The 18,933-nt window shown below is 42.6% G+C and overlaps 1 protein-coding gene across 29 annotated transcripts in view; it reads right to left on the bottom strand.

Annotated features, from left to right (window-relative positions):
• LOC106612695 (dystonin) overlaps positions 1 to 18,933 on the bottom strand; it is a 189,989-nt gene that overhangs the window by 25,338 nt on the left and 145,718 nt on the right. For 25 of the 29 annotated variants that reach the window (XM_014214117.2, XM_014214148.2, XM_014214133.2 and 22 more), the window contains 22 exons: positions 18,355 to 18,514; positions 17,791 to 18,117; positions 17,492 to 17,576; positions 17,156 to 17,397; positions 16,636 to 16,842; positions 15,827 to 15,946; positions 15,547 to 15,654; positions 15,081 to 15,299; positions 14,661 to 14,864; positions 13,771 to 14,002; positions 12,943 to 13,169; positions 12,490 to 12,612; positions 12,136 to 12,237; positions 11,079 to 11,180; positions 9,286 to 9,459; positions 8,391 to 8,546; positions 7,421 to 7,618; positions 5,963 to 6,091; positions 4,997 to 5,167; positions 2,161 to 2,316; positions 1,601 to 1,807; positions 891 to 1,010 (listed from right to left, as the gene is read on the bottom strand). In XM_014214117.2, the coding sequence (XP_014069592.2) occupies positions 891 to 1,010; positions 1,601 to 1,807; positions 2,161 to 2,316; positions 4,997 to 5,167; positions 5,963 to 6,091; positions 7,421 to 7,618; positions 8,391 to 8,546; positions 9,286 to 9,459; positions 11,079 to 11,180; positions 12,136 to 12,237; positions 12,490 to 12,612; positions 12,943 to 13,169; positions 13,771 to 14,002; positions 14,661 to 14,864; positions 15,081 to 15,299; positions 15,547 to 15,654; positions 15,827 to 15,946; positions 16,636 to 16,842; positions 17,156 to 17,397; positions 17,492 to 17,576; positions 17,791 to 18,117; positions 18,355 to 18,514 (3,769 nt within the window). The remainder of the gene's footprint in view (positions 1 to 890; positions 1,011 to 1,600; positions 1,808 to 2,160; positions 2,317 to 4,996; positions 5,168 to 5,962; positions 6,092 to 7,420; positions 7,619 to 8,390; positions 8,547 to 9,285; positions 9,460 to 11,078; positions 11,181 to 12,135; positions 12,238 to 12,489; positions 12,613 to 12,942; positions 13,170 to 13,770; positions 14,003 to 14,660; positions 14,865 to 15,080; positions 15,300 to 15,546; positions 15,655 to 15,826; positions 15,947 to 16,635; positions 16,843 to 17,155; positions 17,398 to 17,491; positions 17,577 to 17,790; positions 18,118 to 18,354; positions 18,515 to 18,933) is intronic. The other 4 variants (XM_014214222.2, XM_014214247.2, XM_045722920.1 and 1 more) reach the window with 1 other exon arrangement.

Below are 18,933 nucleotides of genomic sequence, written 5' to 3'. Positions count from 1 at the left end.
CACAAGCTTGATATAGTCATTGCGTGCTATGAATATGGGACCAAATACTTAATTTTTTACTTCCTTAATAGACATAAGTGAATTTGTCCCAATACTAAAATGGGAGGACTATGTACAAAAAGTATTGTTGCTTGACCCAGTTAGATAGAACTCTGAGATTCGGCTAAAAAGATGTTAGCATTGTCAGAATTTTACAAAAAGGTAGCACATCATTGGTTCTTACAGAAATGAGCATGTGAGAGCAATAAATTATAAATGTAATAAAAACTGTTGCACCTACAAACTTAGTCAATCCAAAATATATTAAGTCCAATGGTCACCTTATGGACGCTATAGCCTCAATTTAATCCATCATCTAGAATTTAAAATAGGTAGGCACAGAAAATACTCTGAAAACTCAATTGGTAACGACCCTGTTAAAAAATAAGGTATGTGGTTCTTGGTAACGGCTCATGACGAGAGGCGGGGAGTGTGTTGTGTACCTCCAATCAAGCAGATTTGCCGATATTTATAGAGATTGGCGTCATATTGCCTTAGATATGATGGTAGGGAGGTTTAAATTTAACATTGAGTTTAAAAAACAATGTCATACTATTTTGGGGGCAATAATGTATAAATCCCATACCCTAAAATGGCTTTTACAGTAAAATAGTGTTAGATTTCTCTTTGTATGTTTCACTATAAAAAAAACCCCACAAAACTGTGGTTTTAAAGACAGCTGCGTTTGAAATTCACAGTTTTGATAAATGACTATGGTGCTGCTGCAGATGTTTACTGTGCTAAATGACTCTCCTTCATAAAAGTCTGACTATCGGAGGGGTCTCGCCAACTCTTTCATTAACAACCCCCCCAAGGAAAAGGATTCAATGAGGTTCAGTTAGTTCAGTCACCTTGTGCTGGGCCAGCTGCATCTTGATCTTGTCAGGGTCGTTGGCGATTTCCAGCTCGGAGTCCAAGGCCTTCTCCGACTCGTCCAACCATTCCGTCAGCTTGTTCCAGGTTTCGTGGAACTGAGGGGAGAGATGTAGCAAATGAGGCTTGCGTAAACCGCACTGTGATATATGACTTCCTTTGATTTATTGTTCTATGTTTGGATGAGTCTAATTTCAGAGCCAAGAAAAGTGATGGGTTCGTACTAATGAAAGAGCTCTGAGGCCAGTTTGTAACACCAGACTCCCTGTAATACTGATACAGCTTTCCTGCGATAATAAGCACCATAATGTAGTTGTGACACATCGTCTAGTCGACTTTTGTCTGCAAAGCATTAATGTACTGTACGGTATTTGACCTCACACCTCGTGACCTCACTTCTCTGTTTCTCAAAAAATGCCTATTGCCCAGTTATGTGGAAAGATGGTGACGTCAACTACAGACCACCTGTCTAACTTCCTCTGTCACCCTCTCGCTCACCCCCTCTCTCCATCTCTCCTTCCACTATGACTCTCTCTCTCTCACTTATTTTTTTCGACTTACATCAATTTCATATCCCACTTCAGTGTGGCTAGACTGCTGACTCCTAGCATATCAGTTTAGGCACTGTGTACTACTGTGTAATACTGTACCAACTGTGTAGTACATCAAGTGTGCCAAGGTGCTGTACCTGTTTGGCCCTCTTCCTGGCATCATCCAGCAGACGGCCCCTCTCCACAGACCTCTGCACCACCTTCTCCCAGCGGCCCTGCACACTGATCAGCAGGTTCTTGATCAGCACCACATCCTGCTTCTGGCTGAAGTACTTCAGGTGGGTTCCTGTCTTATCCAGCTCAACGATCTGCTCCCTGTGGGAGTTCACCTCCGTCACAAACACCTGCCAATACACACACATCAGAGGATCATGACAAATGTTACAATAGTGTTACACAGCGGAGTTGATCTTTTTTTGATACAATTTTTGTAAGTAGAATGAGCAGAGTTCTGGATGAGAGTCAAATGGCCTTGTTGAGCCGAGGTTGGCCTGCTTGCACTGCAAGCTGTCTCGGCTATGGGACCTAAGCCCATCAATTGTTTGCGCTATTGATATCATTAATACAAATTAAATCAGGATAGGAGGCTGTTTAGGTTAATTATTAGATAATACTGAACACTGAAATGACAAATCATCAAAACCTATCAACATATAAATCGATGTGTTATGTTAATTGTCTTCACAACGACACATACCTTGTGCTCATCTATCTGGAACATGATGTTTTCCAGGATGAGGGAGGCAGGAGAGGACATAGTGAGAGTCTGTTCAGCTTGGGTCAGCCAGTTGATGAAGTCCTGGAGAGAGTTATGGAATTCTGTGGCCAGAGTCAAGGCCTCCTCCAGTTTCACCTGAAGCACAGAGACAACAAAGCCACCTGAGAAACATAGCATTCTTCCTACTGACACAAACATTCACACACGGATGTGCACACACACACAAACTGACAGACAAGTTTGCCTAGCAAATACACACACACAGACACACACACAAAGTCTTGTACAACTAACCTTGTGGGGACACACAATTCAGTCCCATTCAAAATCCTATTTTCCCTAACCCGTACTCTTACTCTAACCTTAACCTAAAAAACCTAACCTTAACCCTAACCCCTAATGCTAAAACTAACCCTAGCTCCTAACCCTAACCTTTAATGTAATTCTAACCCTAACACTAATTCTAACCTTAACCCTAAACCCCCTTGAAATAGCATTTGACCTCGTGGGGACTAACAAAATGTCCCCAGTTGGTCAAATGTTTGTTCTGGTCCCCACAAGAATAGTTAAACACGTCCATACACACACACACACACACACACACACAGGTTGTTTGTTCATTTGTTGCCACAGCATTAGGTAATGATTGTAATTGGTCCAAACATGACTGACCTCTGTTTAGGCAGAGGAAGTCAGCATCTCTGGACTAGCTCAAGGGAAGAGGATGAGCTATCAAAACGATGCATCCTCTACAGTTATAAAAATAGCATCAATTAGCCTTTGATTGAATCAAACAGATGTATTCAGTGTGGTCGGTCCAACAGGGAGGATGAGTTTTGCCTTTGCCAGGCAAGCAAAAGAGTACAGCTAATGCTATATCCTCATCACGATAAACAATGGGGTAATAACATTACAGTCATTACAAGCCTAATGGCAAGTAAGTACTGTCTCCGGTATACAGTGATGTCTCTTTCTCCATGTTGGTTAATTTAGCTTTAATTCTGAATGAAGTGTGCTATCTTGACAAGCTAGCAAAATGCTTAGAAAATGCAGTGAGTTAAGTCGTAGAGTATGCATGGCATACAGTACAGTACACCATAGTTCAGTGGTCACCAAACTTTCCTGAGTCAAGATCCCTTTCTGAGTCAAAATGAATGCCGAAATCTACCGCTCTGATTTTTTATTAACATGACTTAAAAAACATAAGCCTATGCAACATAAACCAATTAAAAACAGTATCGTAACAATGAGGTTTGTGCAGTAAGCTATAGGTCAAATACATTATCACCGCATACTGGCTTTGCTTGAATTTACCTGCCAATGCATTGTTGTTCAGACATTTTTTTAAATTATATTTCAAAATTTGAGGTAGGCTATATGATCACAACGGTAATAGATCCATTGGTGTATTACTTGTGAGGCACTGTTGAGTGAGCGTACATTTAAATAATTTGCTTTTTATTTTACTGGGCTGATGGTGCCTGCATCTGATGGTCAGTCTCAGCGAAGGGGAGAGAGCAGCAGACTGAGCGTCCATCTCTCAACATCCCTCCGCTCTCCCTTTCCTCCACTGACACTGACCAAAAAGAGACACCGTCTTCCAGCTGATGGCGAAACTCGAGTCGCACCACATTATTTCTGCCTCGTGCACAAATTCATGTTGTTACTCCTATAAACAGAGAAAGTGAAATATTCCTCGACATTAAAAAAGACCCAAGCTGCTAATAATAACAGCAATGCAAGCCTATAGATACACTTTCCTACTCATTCATTAATGCTGCACTGCTTGTTGTAGCGCTGTGTGGAAATAGGAAGAACGTGCATTTTATGGACTATAAAAGTGTTGAATACAAAGTGTTGACAGTGCTGAGTAAGAACTTAAACTCACTCATAAAAACAGCAGCTATTTGCTGTATACGTTGACAGTGTCTCTCTCTATTCATGGTTTTAAATGTTTTGAAATCTCACAGTATCAATTTTTCCATAGCTTTCTTTTATGCCTGCTAAGTTATTGCAGACTCTGTCATCTGAGCAATCTGATTGGCCAGCGGTAGACCTTTAGTGCACTTGATTTCCTCTCTAGGCCCACCGGGAAGCCAGAGTTTGTACCTTCAGACACACGAAATGGCAACAGTTTGCCTAACGGCGCGCAGGGAAGCTGAATTGGCTGCACCTACCACCAACAGCCCGAGACTATTTGATTAAGAGACTTGACTGAGTTAGGAACAAACCCACATCCAACCCCAGCATTCCCTTTACATCCCATCCAACGCTTCAGCTGTTCATTAGAATGTCTCTGAAGATAAGAGGACTGTTCCATGATGACTAATGAGTCAGGCACTTCCCAGTAGACATCTGATCTGCTGGGTGACCACATCCTATGTGCTTGCCAACCTTATCTGCTGTACAGCATTTATTACCACCTCATGGATTATAGGTTTAAAATGTACAGTAGAGTACAGGGTATGGAAGGGGAGTGAACAAATGCTGAGCAGTAATGTCCCACAGGGGATATAATAAATCTCAACATTTTGAATCATCAGACAAGTTCAGAACACTTGGTCGGGTGTGACCCATTCTAGCCAGGGTTTCCCTAGATAATTTGTCAGACGGAGCACAATAGGACCCCAAATAATCCCAAACATCCAGGGCTTCTCAAATTAACATTTCCAATTGAAACCAATTTAAGCCGGGTTTTTTTTTTACGCAGGAAGTCTGGGGAGAGCTAGGAATGGTGGCCCATTCTGAAAGGGAACACTTGATTCATCCCATCTCAGCCCAACAACGCTGCTCCATGTCGCTTTACACTCCCTACCTTTCTCTCAGCCACCTTGACCTGTACCGACTCCCTCTTGTCCTGCAGGTTCCTGAGGTCCTGCTCTGTGTTGCTGTCCTGGCCGGAGGGGGTCATGGTGAGCAGCTGCTGACCTTTGTTCATCAGCTGCTGGTAGAGCTCCTCCTTGGCCTCTAATGCAGAACATAACTCCTGCAGGAGACCAAAAACATGAGGGGCTTAGAAAATATGTCTGCTGTTAGTAATAGTGTCCATTATAAATTAGTTGTTTGGATCCTGGATGCTGATTGGCTGTCAAAGACACACCTAAAGTCATGCCATTTACCTGTGACTGTATTCAGCACATAGCACGGCCTCTTGTGCCCTATTGCTTAAATAATAGCACTGAAACTACTGTTTTACATTTCAAATTAATGGAATTTAGACAATAAGTCCAGTATGCTTTTATTGTTGTTATTCTGTCAGTGTCCATGTCTGCTTGGTTACTGCTTCTTTACCCGTTTATTTTGTAAGCTAATATATTCCAAATCAAGTCCAAACATGATGACAGAATGAGAATACTAAGGGCAAACATAGCCAAGCTTTTCCACACGCAAATTCAAACCTTCAAATCCCAAGTAAGTTCAGAGTATTATAATATAATTTTTTTCTAAACAATATCCTGTTTTGGTTCCCATAATGCTAAATGGAAGTCCCAGAATGGAGCATTCATACGATAACCCAGACACTCTCACTATCAGAGGAAAAGCAAACAAGAACAAAACAGAAGAACATGTCCCCTCCCAACATTCTCTGAGCACAGTCAGGGTTTAATCCATTTGTACACTTTCTTTGGGGGCTTTAATGAGTAGGACACATTATCGTACATTTCGCAACATCATTTAATTTTCACACTTCACACTTCAGAAAGAAATGCAGACAAGGCCTGAGTTGCGCCCTTACAAGCCTGCCATCTGTATGAGGCCTTTTATATGGTTAAATACATACCAGATGGGCGTTAAGCTGCTCGCGGGCCGTGTCTGGTAAGCCTCCCACAGCCTTTGATGCTAACAGCTGACGCTCTGTGTCTTTCAGCCATTGCTGCATGTCTTCGATCTCGCCATGGAAACCTTGGGCCTGCAACACAATACAGCCTGAGTCAGAACAATGGACCTCATAGACGTATTGTGTGGAATTCAAGGGTGGGAAAAGGGAATGTTATGAGAAGTTATTAATTCCTCAGATACATTAATGACCAAACATGGTTTGGTCTGAGGTTATTTGACAGAGTGAACGATGGTGTCTGTGAACAGTTTAATCAATGAACATATTCAATGTTTAATTGCCTGAAACCAGCATGGCTTTTTTCCTTCTAATTGTTTTCATTAATTTAATTCCCCATTTGAACCAGATAATGTAACAATGTTTACACTCAATGTTACAATGTTGTCTACGCACCATGTTTTACATATTCATTGTACTGTATGTTTGTTTTGGAAATCCACTTTTGTCCGTAAAATGCTTCTGACAGAGCTTTTTAGGTTTACTGCGTACTAAAGTGAAACATTATTGGAAAATACATTGATTTCATTTTTGGCAACCCTTTCGCAACCCTCTCTAAAAATCAAGAGGGCTTACGTTTCGGAAAGTTTATTTCATACTCTTAAAACATTCCTTATTCCTGGCCATAAAACTGTTAGTAATAGTAGAAATATACTTAATAACAAGCCTTTAAAAATTATTCAAATAAAATTACATATTCACTGGTCATTCACATTCCTTATATCACTCCTTTGACACCTTACATCAAAGCATTCCTCGAAATGTCAAAGTTATGAATAAGAGCACCTATAGCTGGGTTAGGAAAGGGGAGGCAGGAGGTGGAGGGCTTACATTATTTCTCTGTACCTCGTACTCCCACTACTCTAAAACCTTCTTTATGAATTTTTGAAAAACAACATTAATACAATCCAGCAGAGAACATCAATCATAGCTTCAGTTTCAGATATGAGTCATTATGGTGCCAGATTCCATATGGCAGCTGGGTATGGTGAAGGGGTGAGGCAGACTGAATATGAATCAGGGTGAGGTACAGATGAAGGATCTTAATTTGACCTATATTGCCACAGCAAAATAATCCTGCAGCAACATGATTTGAACGTTTAGTCCAAAATGTTGCTTGATCTGTGGTTATATTATTAGCTGGCCAAAAGTAGTCTACATGAAAAGTGCAATACTGTTAATATAAGCGTGTGTTAGTGTGGGTTTTCAGTGAATTTATGTAAACCACAAAGCTCATCTGAAAATTCTCAGCAACAAAAGAGTAATCAAATTAGGATCCTACATACAGCGCGTTATTTCATAGTTTTGACGTCTTCACTATTTTTGTACAATGTAGAAAATAGTTCAAATAAAGAAAAACCCTTGAATGAGTAGGTGTCCAAACTTTTGACTGATACTGTATACCTGAAGCAGAGCACCGTCCAGCTGGTGTCTCCTCTGCTCTGTCTTCTCCAGGATGTTCTTCCAGCGCTGGGTGAGGTTCTCCAGTTTGCTCTGCAGTCCAGAGGCTTCCTCTCCAGAGGTGGACTCCACCAGGTCAGTACCAGCCTTATTGACCACCTCCACCGTGGTCTTATGGGCCATCACATCGTTCTGGAGGACCTGGAAACATCACAGTACAGGGATGGTTAAACACTAGGCCAGTGGGATCAAATAAATAAACAAGGCCCAAAGATCAGATAGCACTAAACTGGAAGAAAAAAAATGATAAAAAAAGAGTACTAATGCCGTGTTCACGTCATGTCGGAAACTATATCCGACTTGCTTACTACTTGTAGATGGATGATACCTGAGTTTCCCACTTGGGAAGTATCAGAATCAACCAATAGGAAGCATTTTAATTCTGAGGTCCCGAGTTTCGGACATGACGTGAACACGACATAAGTATCTCTGACTGCCTATTTATTCTAATGGTTAAATTCAAATATGGTATAATCTGCTAAACTCTTATGGGACATACGTTTAGTAATGGAAAGGAGAAGACTAGATAAATCTGCTGCATGGTGGATTAAATCCCTGCATGGTGGTCCTCAACCAGACTGGTCAGACCCACATAACTTACATTTTCCACTGTCTGTGGATGATGGCTCAAAATACACATAGCATTAAGGTGTCAGATAGATTATAAATTATAGGGGCTTTTGGAGAGGGAAGTGAAATTGATCAAATGCATTTAAAAGACTGTGGTCTGGGCAGATTTGTACGCAGACTGTGTAGGGTTGAACTTTGATGTTTGTTGTTGTGGTTAATCCAAAGGGTTATGAGGGTCAGGAGGTCATGAAAGGGTCACGTCAAGCTGCTCTGCAGTTACTGTAGTTGCATGAAAAAAATACTGAAATAACACTTTATACGAACAAGGGGAGATATGTCTTACGTGGTGCTTGGCGAGCTCGATCTCAATGGCTTTGGGGTCTCCTGCAGCCTTCCTCTGCTCATTAAGCAACTCTTCCGTGTTGCTCATCCAGGCCAGAAGCTCATCCAGCGCATGCTGGAACTGCCCCAGAGCCAACAGCGCTCCCTCTAGTTTGTGCTGCACACAATCAGGACCAACACAAGTTCATACAAGAGTCACATGAAAATACTCCTCATGTGAACTGACCCATAATCAGTCTTTCTATCATGGGAATGAGAGGGAAAGGGGCCTTTTCCAGTTAGAGAAACAGTACACTGTTCATTGTCTTTAAAAGGTTCTGATTAAGCAATAAAGCCAGAGGGAGTGTGGTATATGGCCAATATACCACGGCTAAGGGCTGTTCTTAGGCACGACACAACCCCCGAGGTGCCTTATTGCTATTATAAACTGGTTACCAAAGTAATTAGAGCAGTAAAAATAAATGTTTTGTCATACCCATGGTATACGGTCTGATATACCACGGCTGTCAGCCAATCAGCATTCAGGGCTCTAACCACCCAATTTACAACTGCGTTTATACAACGGGTGGGTCTAATCCTGGACGCTAATTGGTTAAAACCGCATTCCAGCCGGTGTCTATACAAAATAAGACAAATGTCTCATCTTCAACAAGTATAGCACACACTCTAGAAATAGTATTGAATTATACTTATAAGGTTCTGCTATTTTCAATCACCCCCCTTCCCTCACCCTACTATAGTAAACCTCCAGCCCCTGTCTGACCCACCAGTCTGACCCACCAGTCTGACCCACCTGTCTGACCCACCTGTCTGACCCACCGTCTGACCCACCTGTCTGACCCACCTGTCTGACCCACCTGTCTGACCCACCTGTCTGACCCACCTGTCTGACCCACCTGTCTGTTGATGATATTTTCATCCAGGTTGTCCCAGAGCATTTTGAGCTCGGTCATGGGCTCTTGGATGGCACAGCGGTCGTACTCCTCCGTCACCTTCTTCAGCAGTAGGCCCGCCTGGTGGTTCAGACGCTCCATCTCGATCTGGAGCTGATACGCCTCACCTTTGAACTCCTGAAACACCACGCCACACAAGGGATTATCAAGGGAACCTGTCAATATAACTACAGGGCTATGATCTGGGAAAAACAAAACATCTGACCCTTCCAGCCTCTCACAGTGAGGTAGTGCTCATTGATAATGTACGCTCCCCACCGTGTTCTGCTCCCAATAAGTTATATTTTAATATACACTGAACAAAAATATAAACGCAACATGTAAAGTGTTGGTCCCATGTTTCCTGAGCTGAAAAATACCAGAAATGTTCCATACGCACAAAAAAGCTTATTTCGCAAAAATGTTTGCACAAATTTGTTTACATCCCTGTTACTGAGCATTTCTCCTTTGCCAAGATAATCCATACACCTGACAGGTGTGGCATATCAAGAAGCTGATTAAACAGCATGATCATTACACAGCTGCACCTTGTGCTGGGGACAATAAAAGGCCACTTTAAAATGTGCAGTTTTGTCCCACAACACAATGCCACAGATGACTCAAGTTTTGAGGGAGCGTGCAATTGGCATTCTGACTGCAGGAATGTACACCAGAGCTGTTGCCAGATAATTTTATGTTAATTTCTCTACCATAAGCTACCTCCAACATTGTTTTAGAGAATTTGGCAGTACGTCCATCTGGAATCACAACCACAGACCACGTGTAACCACGCCATCCCAGGACCTCCACATCCGGCTTCTTCACCTGCCTGATCGTCTGAGGGGGATGCTGAGGATCATTTCTGTCTGTAATAAAGCCATTTTGTGGGGAAAAGCTCATTACAATTGGCTGGGCCTGGCTCCCCAGTGGGTGGGCCCGTGCCCTCCAAGGCCCACCCCTGCCCAGTTATGTGAAATCCATTGATCAGGGCCTAATTTATTCATTTCAATTGACTGATTTCCTTATACAGTATGAACTGTAGCTCAGTAAAATCTTTTAAATTGCTGCATGTTGCGTTTATATTTTTGTTCATTATAACTACCATTGATACAGGTCAAAAGCTTTATCAAAAGATCACTTACTGGGAGCATGGGAATCACAGGAGGTTGGTGGCACCTTAATTGGGGAGGATGGGCTCGTAGTAATAGCTAGTGCGGAGTAGGTGGAATGGTATCAAACACTTCAAACACATGGTTTCCATGTGTTTAATTCCATTTGTGCCTTTCCAGCCATTATTATGAGCCTTAGTCCCCTCAACAGCCTCCACTGATGGGAATAGCAAACATTGAGCGACATTACTTTTTTCTATTTGTTCAGCTCCTGTGCAAATGTGGATGTGCCTAAAACCACCTCCATTAACTATTCCTTTTGAGAGACACGATAGCTTTGTCTTGTTGTAGATCAAAGGACAGAAGTCTATTGCATTGCTCTCTGGAGTATTAATGACACTGCTGCAGTGTTCTTACACTGTCGTCCAACAAGGGTAGGGCATGAACTGAACATTCACAGCATAAAAACAGATGTTGTTTTCTCTGTAATGTTGACATGAAATAAATCAACACAATAACTTGGGGGAGAGCAATTCAAAGTTCTTCATGATGTTTCGATCAGATACATGTGGAAATAGATCAATGGTTTGGTCTAAGATTGCTCATACATCTAGCTAATGCATTCTATATAATACAGGAACACAATACCTTGAGTTCTTCAATCTGCTGCTTGACAGTGTCCAGGTCTGTACCCACAGGTGACATAGAATCCAGTTTGTGCTCCACGATGTCCACCCAGTCAAACATACCCTGTAGATAGAGGGAGTGGGCACCATTGTCACTGGAAGAATACAATGCTAGCTTTAAAACAGCTCAGATTTCACATTCATTATCATTAATATATCACTTAATCCACCAATTGTCATGGAAAACCAACACTGTCAACGAAAAAGAGTTATTAGCACATGGTGAAATAGAGACGGACCTTAACTTAATCACTCAAGTCTAGGATGGTTGTAAATGGGTAGTACATTTATAGCCAACAGACTACATCTAAGCCTTTTTAAACAACTTCATTAAATTAGACACATACTCCACTACAAACAATCACAACCAATATAAAGAAAACACATAAATGAAGGATATCCAAATATAGCAACACTGCCTGTTACATGACAATTTACTTTGATCTATCTGTGCCTAGTAAATTGCTCAGTCATTGTAAACTCTGTCCCTTGATTCTGTCTGAGAGGTGTGAACGACGATGCTAAGTGGTAACATTAGATGGCAAACACTGATTAACAATAATACAATAACGTTGCCTGATTAATAGGTCCATTGATAGGGCCTTTGAATAACACAAAACCACTGACACTTCAATCAACATTAATTAAGACGTGAATATGTCTTGAGTAATGGGGGTGACTTTCTCTTTCCTATGAGTAAATACAGAGGAGGCACAGTGAAACTTCTGAATTCATTGAGTAATGAAACCTCAAACTACTCACAAGCTTCGCATTACATACTAACAATGGTATTCATCTCCTAAGAGTCCAAACCACTAGCTGCTTAGTGTTAGTCAGTGTATTCAATGACAGCAAGGCAGTGTTCAGTAGGCAAGGAATGGGAGATAACGTTTTATCTGATCTTGAGCAATAAGATTTTCAATTTCTGTTGCAAAACATTTTCCCATTGTGTGACCTACTGAACAGGTCCTGGTGTATGACAAAGCATAGCAGCTAAATCATAACGAACAGTAATGTACCTGCAGGCCATCCTGGAACTGCATAGCAGCCTGCATGGCCTCATCCAGTCTGTCCACTCTCTCCTTCAATGCCTTGTTCAGAGTCTCCCATGCCGAGTTCACCTGGGGAAAACAACAACAACAGGTCAGGGAATAGGATCCATGCACAGCTGTTGGATACAAATACTACTCTATATACAAATACAAATAAATACATCATGATCAAATTAGATATATGATTTCCCAGCATTACATATATCCTTATGTAAGTCAATAAGATATCTACAAGTACTAAGGTATCTGTCATTTAGTTTGCATGAGCAAAGTGATTTGTTTCTTCTTATTTAAAGGTGATGTTCTGATGTCATTGATTACCTCATCAATACTCTTCTTTATGACTGGCTTATCTGGTTCGCCACAGGCAGCCATAAGCTCCGCCCCCAAGTTCCGCACCACATCAAGCTCCTCCTGAAGCCCGTCAATCTCCTCCTTGAAGCTCTGGGAGAAAAACCAACTATCAGTCCCGAAAAGTACATTAACCTACTATCACATCAAACTGTATGTAGATTACATTGGCAATGGTATCTTGTTTAAGCTGCTCCAATGGTTACATGTTACATAAATGTAAGGAACTTTATTTAACATAGCAAGACAAAAATAAATGGTACACTGTAATGCTCCTAAATCAAATCAAATGTATTTATAAAGCCCTTCTTACATCAGCTGATGTCACAAAGTGCTGTACAGAAACCCAGCCTAAACCCCCAAACAGCAAGCAATGCAGGTGAAGAAGCACCTTAAAGTGAACATATTTTGATGCTCTTTTACCTCCAGAGATTCCTGCTGCTGTTTCACCACAGAGGGGTCGACTCCAGGCTCCTCCAGCTCCCTCAGCAGGTCCTGGGTGTCCTTGATGGTAACGATGAGGGCACAGTGGTCACACCAGAACTTGTCTGCCAGGTCCATTACATCCAGCAGCTTGGCCTCCCTCTCCTCCATCAGGGCATGGATCTCATTCCAGGTGAACACCATCTGGTCCAGCTTGTCTTGCACAGCTTGGAAACACAGAGAAGTAATAGTCTTATTTATTTAGGTCTTCTAACCGTTCTGTACAGGGGCGCAACTTTGGTTTTAGGAGTGGGGGGGACATAATTATTATTATTATTTTGTTTTATTATCCACTCGGATAAACACTCCAAACAGCCTACCCGACCGCTCGGAGGCGTCCGCATGGTCCTAAAGCACACCGTTGCCTTGTTTTGTATCACATTCCAATGATAAAACTGGGGGGCGGGGGGACAAAAATGCAATTTCAGGATGTGGGGGGGACATGTCCACATCCCCAGTGAAAGTTGCGCTCCTGGTTCTGTAATATGGTGTGGTGTCTGGCAGTTTGAGACTAGGTCTTCAGCCAACTCATTTATTTGGCTAGAGTGAGAACTTCAGCTGCTTTTGATTGGCAGCTGATGTAGCGGCCGAGATAGCCATCCAAACCATACACTTCAATAACAGCTGAAGAGAGTAAACAATGGGTTGACCTGTAGTAGTGTGTGGCTACAGTCATGTGCTGTACAGTCTTCCCAAACATCTCCAAAACTAGTAGTGCTAACAAGCATTTCCCACAATGATAGGTACAGGGGAAACAATAGACGTTACCTTTAGCAGATATGTCCTTGTCAGCTCCCGCTGAGCGAGCGATCATCTCCTCTCCGCGCTGCTTGAGCGTGTCGTAGGAAGGCTGCAGTTTCTCCAGGTCCACGGACACAGCCTTGTTCTCTGTGATCTGCTCCCTGATCTTCTCCACCTCCACGGAAATGGAGGGAGGCTGGCGCAGACGCTCAGCGATCCGCTCCAGGGACTCCAGCATGGGCTCGATCTTGTCATGGAACTAGGGGGAGAGGGGAACATGGTCAAACTGGCTGCGTGGGTCTAAACAATCTACATATAATTATCAAATGAAGTACTTAAGTATTTATCCAAAGCACTTTTATTTAGTGAAATACTAAGGGTCAAGAGACTCAATCAATTAGCCACTAGAACAAGCAATCTACTACATCAATGCTCATTACATGCTCCTGGGAGAACTTCCAAACAACTAACCCTCATTTATTTTCAAAGTCAAAATCAATCAACCTAGAACAACAGGGCCATTGTCTACTTTAATATAGTAGATATAGTAGGCTTCAACCCTGTTGAACCCAACTGACTCTGCAGGTGAAATCCACTCTCTCTGAACCAGACGTGCTCTGCTGCTACCATTGGTATTTTTGTCCTGTTTTCAAAGGAAGGATATGAATAATGTTTCCTTTCTCTCTAAGGACTTTTATAATTCCGTTGCAACTTCAGATTTCATTAGAGCGATGTCATTATTTTGGCAGGTCATCAAACAATCCCATCCCAAAAACTTTTAAAAACATCCTTTTATCCCCAACATAAGCCATCTTAAGACCAAAGTCAAACTCACATACTTGTGTGTCCATAGAGATTTGTACCTGTATAAACAAAGGATATATAAAAACTAAATAAAATAAGTGAATGTATGTTACCTGTGTGGATTTGGATATGGCCTCATCCAACGTGGCAGCCCTCTGTTTGACATCAGCCTTGAGCTGGGCGTACAGCAGGTCGGTGGCTGTGTACTTCTCCCTGATGGGGATCCCCTCCACAGGACTCAGCTCTAGAAGCTGGGGACCCGTCTTGTTCATCTTGTCGATGTGGGGCTTGTGCTCTGCAATCAGCTCTCGCATTTGCTGTGGTGGATATATGACATTGTCAGTTAGAGAAACACAAAGATACTGTGATAGGATTTTCCCTAAAGCTTTGTAACACTCTAATGATCCTTTGTCTATTTCCTTCAGTGGTGTTAAGATGATCTTAGTGTGAAACTCACCCCTGATTTCACAAACAATATTATAAAAACCATTGGCGCAGAGACAACTAGCTAATAGACTTTAAGTTGGGCTCACCCTGAGCTCCTCCTGTTGCTGTCGGAGAGCTTCGTACTCAATGGCCAGCAGTGGGAGCTGGCTGAAGCTGGTGCGGGTCTCCTGGAGCCAGGGCCACAGCTCCTCGTAAGTCTCCCAGAACTGGCTGGCCAGAGACTGGGCTCGCTCCAGCTGCAGGCAGCGCTCCGAGTTCAGCTGACTTACCACGCCGTACTTCTCCAGGAGGGCTTGGATCTTGACCTGCAAAAAACAGAACATAAAAAAACTAAGTTGATGTATGCTTCTTAGAAAAAAAAGCAAGGCAGCTGCACATGCTGGTGCAATTCATTTATCATTTAGACAGCAAGCTGCCTTCCTCAGGGTTTCTGACAGAAATCTCTATCAAAGGCCCATATGCTACGTTCATGGATGCACAAGGTTACTCTGGAGGTATTCTACCAACAACAGATGGATGTTAGGAGTTCATTCCATTATAGGACTTTTTTACCTTCAAGGCTTGCTTTTCATCCTCATCCTTGCTGTTCATGATGGCCTCGCCTGTTTTCACAATGTCATCCACAGCATCCTTGTGTCTCATGATGTCCATGGAGAAGCCCTGGTCAATCAGAGGAGGATGTTTGAATGGTAACTTACACACAGTGAACACACAGCTGCAGCACACATCATTGTTTCCTGGACTTGTTTGTTTGCACGGTGGTGGTGGTGGCTAATGTCTCTACAGGCATATATACAGATACACAGTACAGGTACATGACAGACAGACTGACCTTCTGGGCCTGGAGCTGTGCTGTGGTCTGGTCCTGTTCCAGCCTGATCTCCCCCAATGACAACATCTTCCTCTCTGCTTCAGTAAGCCAGGCCAGCAAATTGTCAGCTGCTTGTTCAAACTGCACAGAAAACATCCTATCATGAATGGTACAATAGGCCTAATTAAAGGTAGATTGAGCAATATCATGTCATTATACACAGCGGGGCAACTTCCTGTTCCCAATGTGGGTATGCCTCAAGGGGGAGCATAAATTGGGAAGAACTAATACGGGCAGTCCTGGTAGATTTCAATTCTATTGTTGTTCATGCCTGTAAGCAGGAAGTCCCCCTGCTGAATATAATCATGAAATAATGCTTTATTTTATCTTAAAATATATAGAAAGAAGTAAAAGAATATCTGTTTTTGGGACATAAAATCCAGTCATGAGTTTGACAGTTCATTGACGACCATGCAACATTATACCCTACTTTCTTAGGTGTCAGCACTACAATGCAATTTTTAATGAGCAAATAATAAGATGCAAATGTAATCATCCTCTATAACAGTTCCCAGTGTTTAATGAACAATAATGACAGAAAACAAAGCTCCCTAGAGGCCAAAAAGAGGCTAAACAAGGAGGATTTAGTGCTGAAAGCAGATGGAATTAAGACTATAATAGCCTCAATCACCCAGAACAGAAATGAGCATTCTGGTCAGCGGTTCCCTTTGTTGTTGAACTAATTTGAATGGCTGTGTTCCCATTTAGTATGTTATGTCTGTTCCTCTGTTTACAGTGGCCTACTGTAATGAGTGGTTGTTTTACTATACCTGCTGTGATTTCAGTATGGCGGCGTTGATCTGCTCCACATGCTGTGTGATGGTGTCACTTGCGGCCTTGTATCGGTCGTTGTCCTCTGTCACCAGCTTGTCCAGGCCCTCCCGGGCCCTCCATGGGACCAGCTCCAGCAGAGAGCTGCTCACCTCGTTCAGTTTGTCCACCTGGGGCTTGTGATCCATGGCTTCTTTCAGCAATGCCTGGGTAACACAAAGGGCCATACAGTGAGCAGTGAGCACCAATCTATCTCTCCATGCACTGTGTTTAAAAGTGATGTAATATGGCTGTCGTAAATCTATCCTGATGTTACAGAATATTCCAAGTAATACCCTTTTGCTTGGAATACCGTAATACCAAATGACAGATTAAAACTAACCGAGGTCACATGGCAAGCCCACATATCTGTCATCACCACCAAAAAAACAAACCCAAGCAATACAAATACAGAAACTTAATAACTAGTGTTAACTGCTTCCCCCAACAAAGTGTCAAACAAAACAGGCCTATCATTACCTTCTGCCTGTCTTGTGCCTGGATGAGCTGCTCTCCTACAGGCAGCTGAGCAGCAAAGGCGGTGAGCTCAGCTTCGACATTCTTCAGCCAGGAGCTGAGGTCTTCATGGGTGTGCTGAAGCTTAGAGGCCAGGGTCAGGGCCTCGTCCAGGGTCTTAGACACGTTACCACTCATGGAGTTGATCTCAGCGTATCTCGTCTTTATCCCGTCCAACTTGCCTTGGATGACAACCACCTCATCACCTACAAAAGGTAAAAGAAGATACATTCATTCAGATGAATCATTCTGAAGTGTTTCATTCAAATTATAGGTAAAGTATTCAACATATCATCTCACCTGTTGTTTGTTTCAGCAGCTCCAATCCATTGGAAATGGCTTGATCAACATTCTGCTTCCTCAACTCAATGTCTTCATGTAGGGCCTGGACAAGACACAAAACATTAGCAACAACTCATCTGACTTAAACAGCATTAGGAACCAAGAAATACTTTGATTTTTTTCACACAAACTAAACTTAACACGGAACTGAAAGTAACAAAGTAGTTAGATGTAACTTAAAATGACTTAAAAACGATGTAAAGAGATAAAGGATGAATTAATGTTAGGCCTGAGGAGGAGTGTGATGGTAGTAGTACCAGTTGTTCTGCACACTGCTTTTCAAGAACGTCCGTCTTGTAGTCTTTGACGGACACTTCGCTCAGCCTAGTGTGCACTTCGTTGAGCCAGTTCATGAGGGCCACCTCGTCCTCTCCAAAGAGCTGGGCATTGGCCAGAGCCTGCTGCAGCATCTCAGCCTTCCTCCTACAGTGCTCCTGCAGCTCTATGTAACTGGCTTGGGTGGAGTCCAGCTTAGACTGCACCAGCTCCTTATCGTCCACTGAGCTAACTGGCTTGAGCATCTGACCCAGGCTGACGGCCTGAACCAGGTCTTTACTGTGACCCATTATCTCCTCCTCTAAGGCCTGACCACATCACCACCACACATGGAACACACACCAGGGGGATAAACAAAACACACACACACAAACACAGTGGGGGGTGGGGGGATGAATACTGAACCAATAAGAAACTTAAAATTACAAACATCAACTGAATGCAAATGATGATAAAACAGGGCAACACAACAAATCATGAGAATCTGAAAACAAAGGATTGGCCGACTGAATTCACATCAATGACTGAAACATGAATTATCTTACCTTGTGCTGGGAGATCTGCACTTCCAGCTTGGTAGTCTGTGTGCCGATGGGTTCAGATTTGGCCAAGCGTTTCTCTGTGGCAGAGAGCCACTCAGACAGAGGCTCCAGTGTCTCATGGAACTGCTGAGCCACAACTAGAATGCTCTTCAGCTGTTTGTGCCTACATTACCCAGCATGCCAAGAGAGAACAGAAGAGGAACAGATGAATAATGAGACAGGTTTACTCCCTCAACTAAAGTCTGGCCTGGATGCCAAGATACTGGGTGCCAAGATAATTGTCTCCTCAAAGACCTCTGGCGCCCAGTCTCCAGTTACACAATTGAATAATTATACCTAACAACTGTCACTTACGGATGGCGGGGGAGGGTCAATTAATTCTGTCTTTAGGGAACTTATCCAGAACGCAACACCTCATTTGGCTGCATCGTCCAACCCTTTACATGAACCCTTAAACGTGGTGGAATTGGACTATATTGATAGGGTTAAATTAAAATGTTCCTTCCAGAAGAAATATGAAAGGCATATGCATAAGCATGGTAGCGATTGAAAGGGAACAGTTTGGAGATGATGGGGGAATGA

This window comes from Salmo salar, chromosome ssa01 (assembly GCF_905237065.1).
Source record: "Salmo salar chromosome ssa01, Ssal_v3.1, whole genome shotgun sequence".
In the NCBI taxonomy this organism is placed as follows: domain Eukaryota; kingdom Metazoa; phylum Chordata; class Actinopteri; order Salmoniformes; family Salmonidae; genus Salmo; species Salmo salar.
Note: the sequence above shows the minus strand (reverse complement) of the source record. Positions and strands in the feature narration are given on the sequence as shown.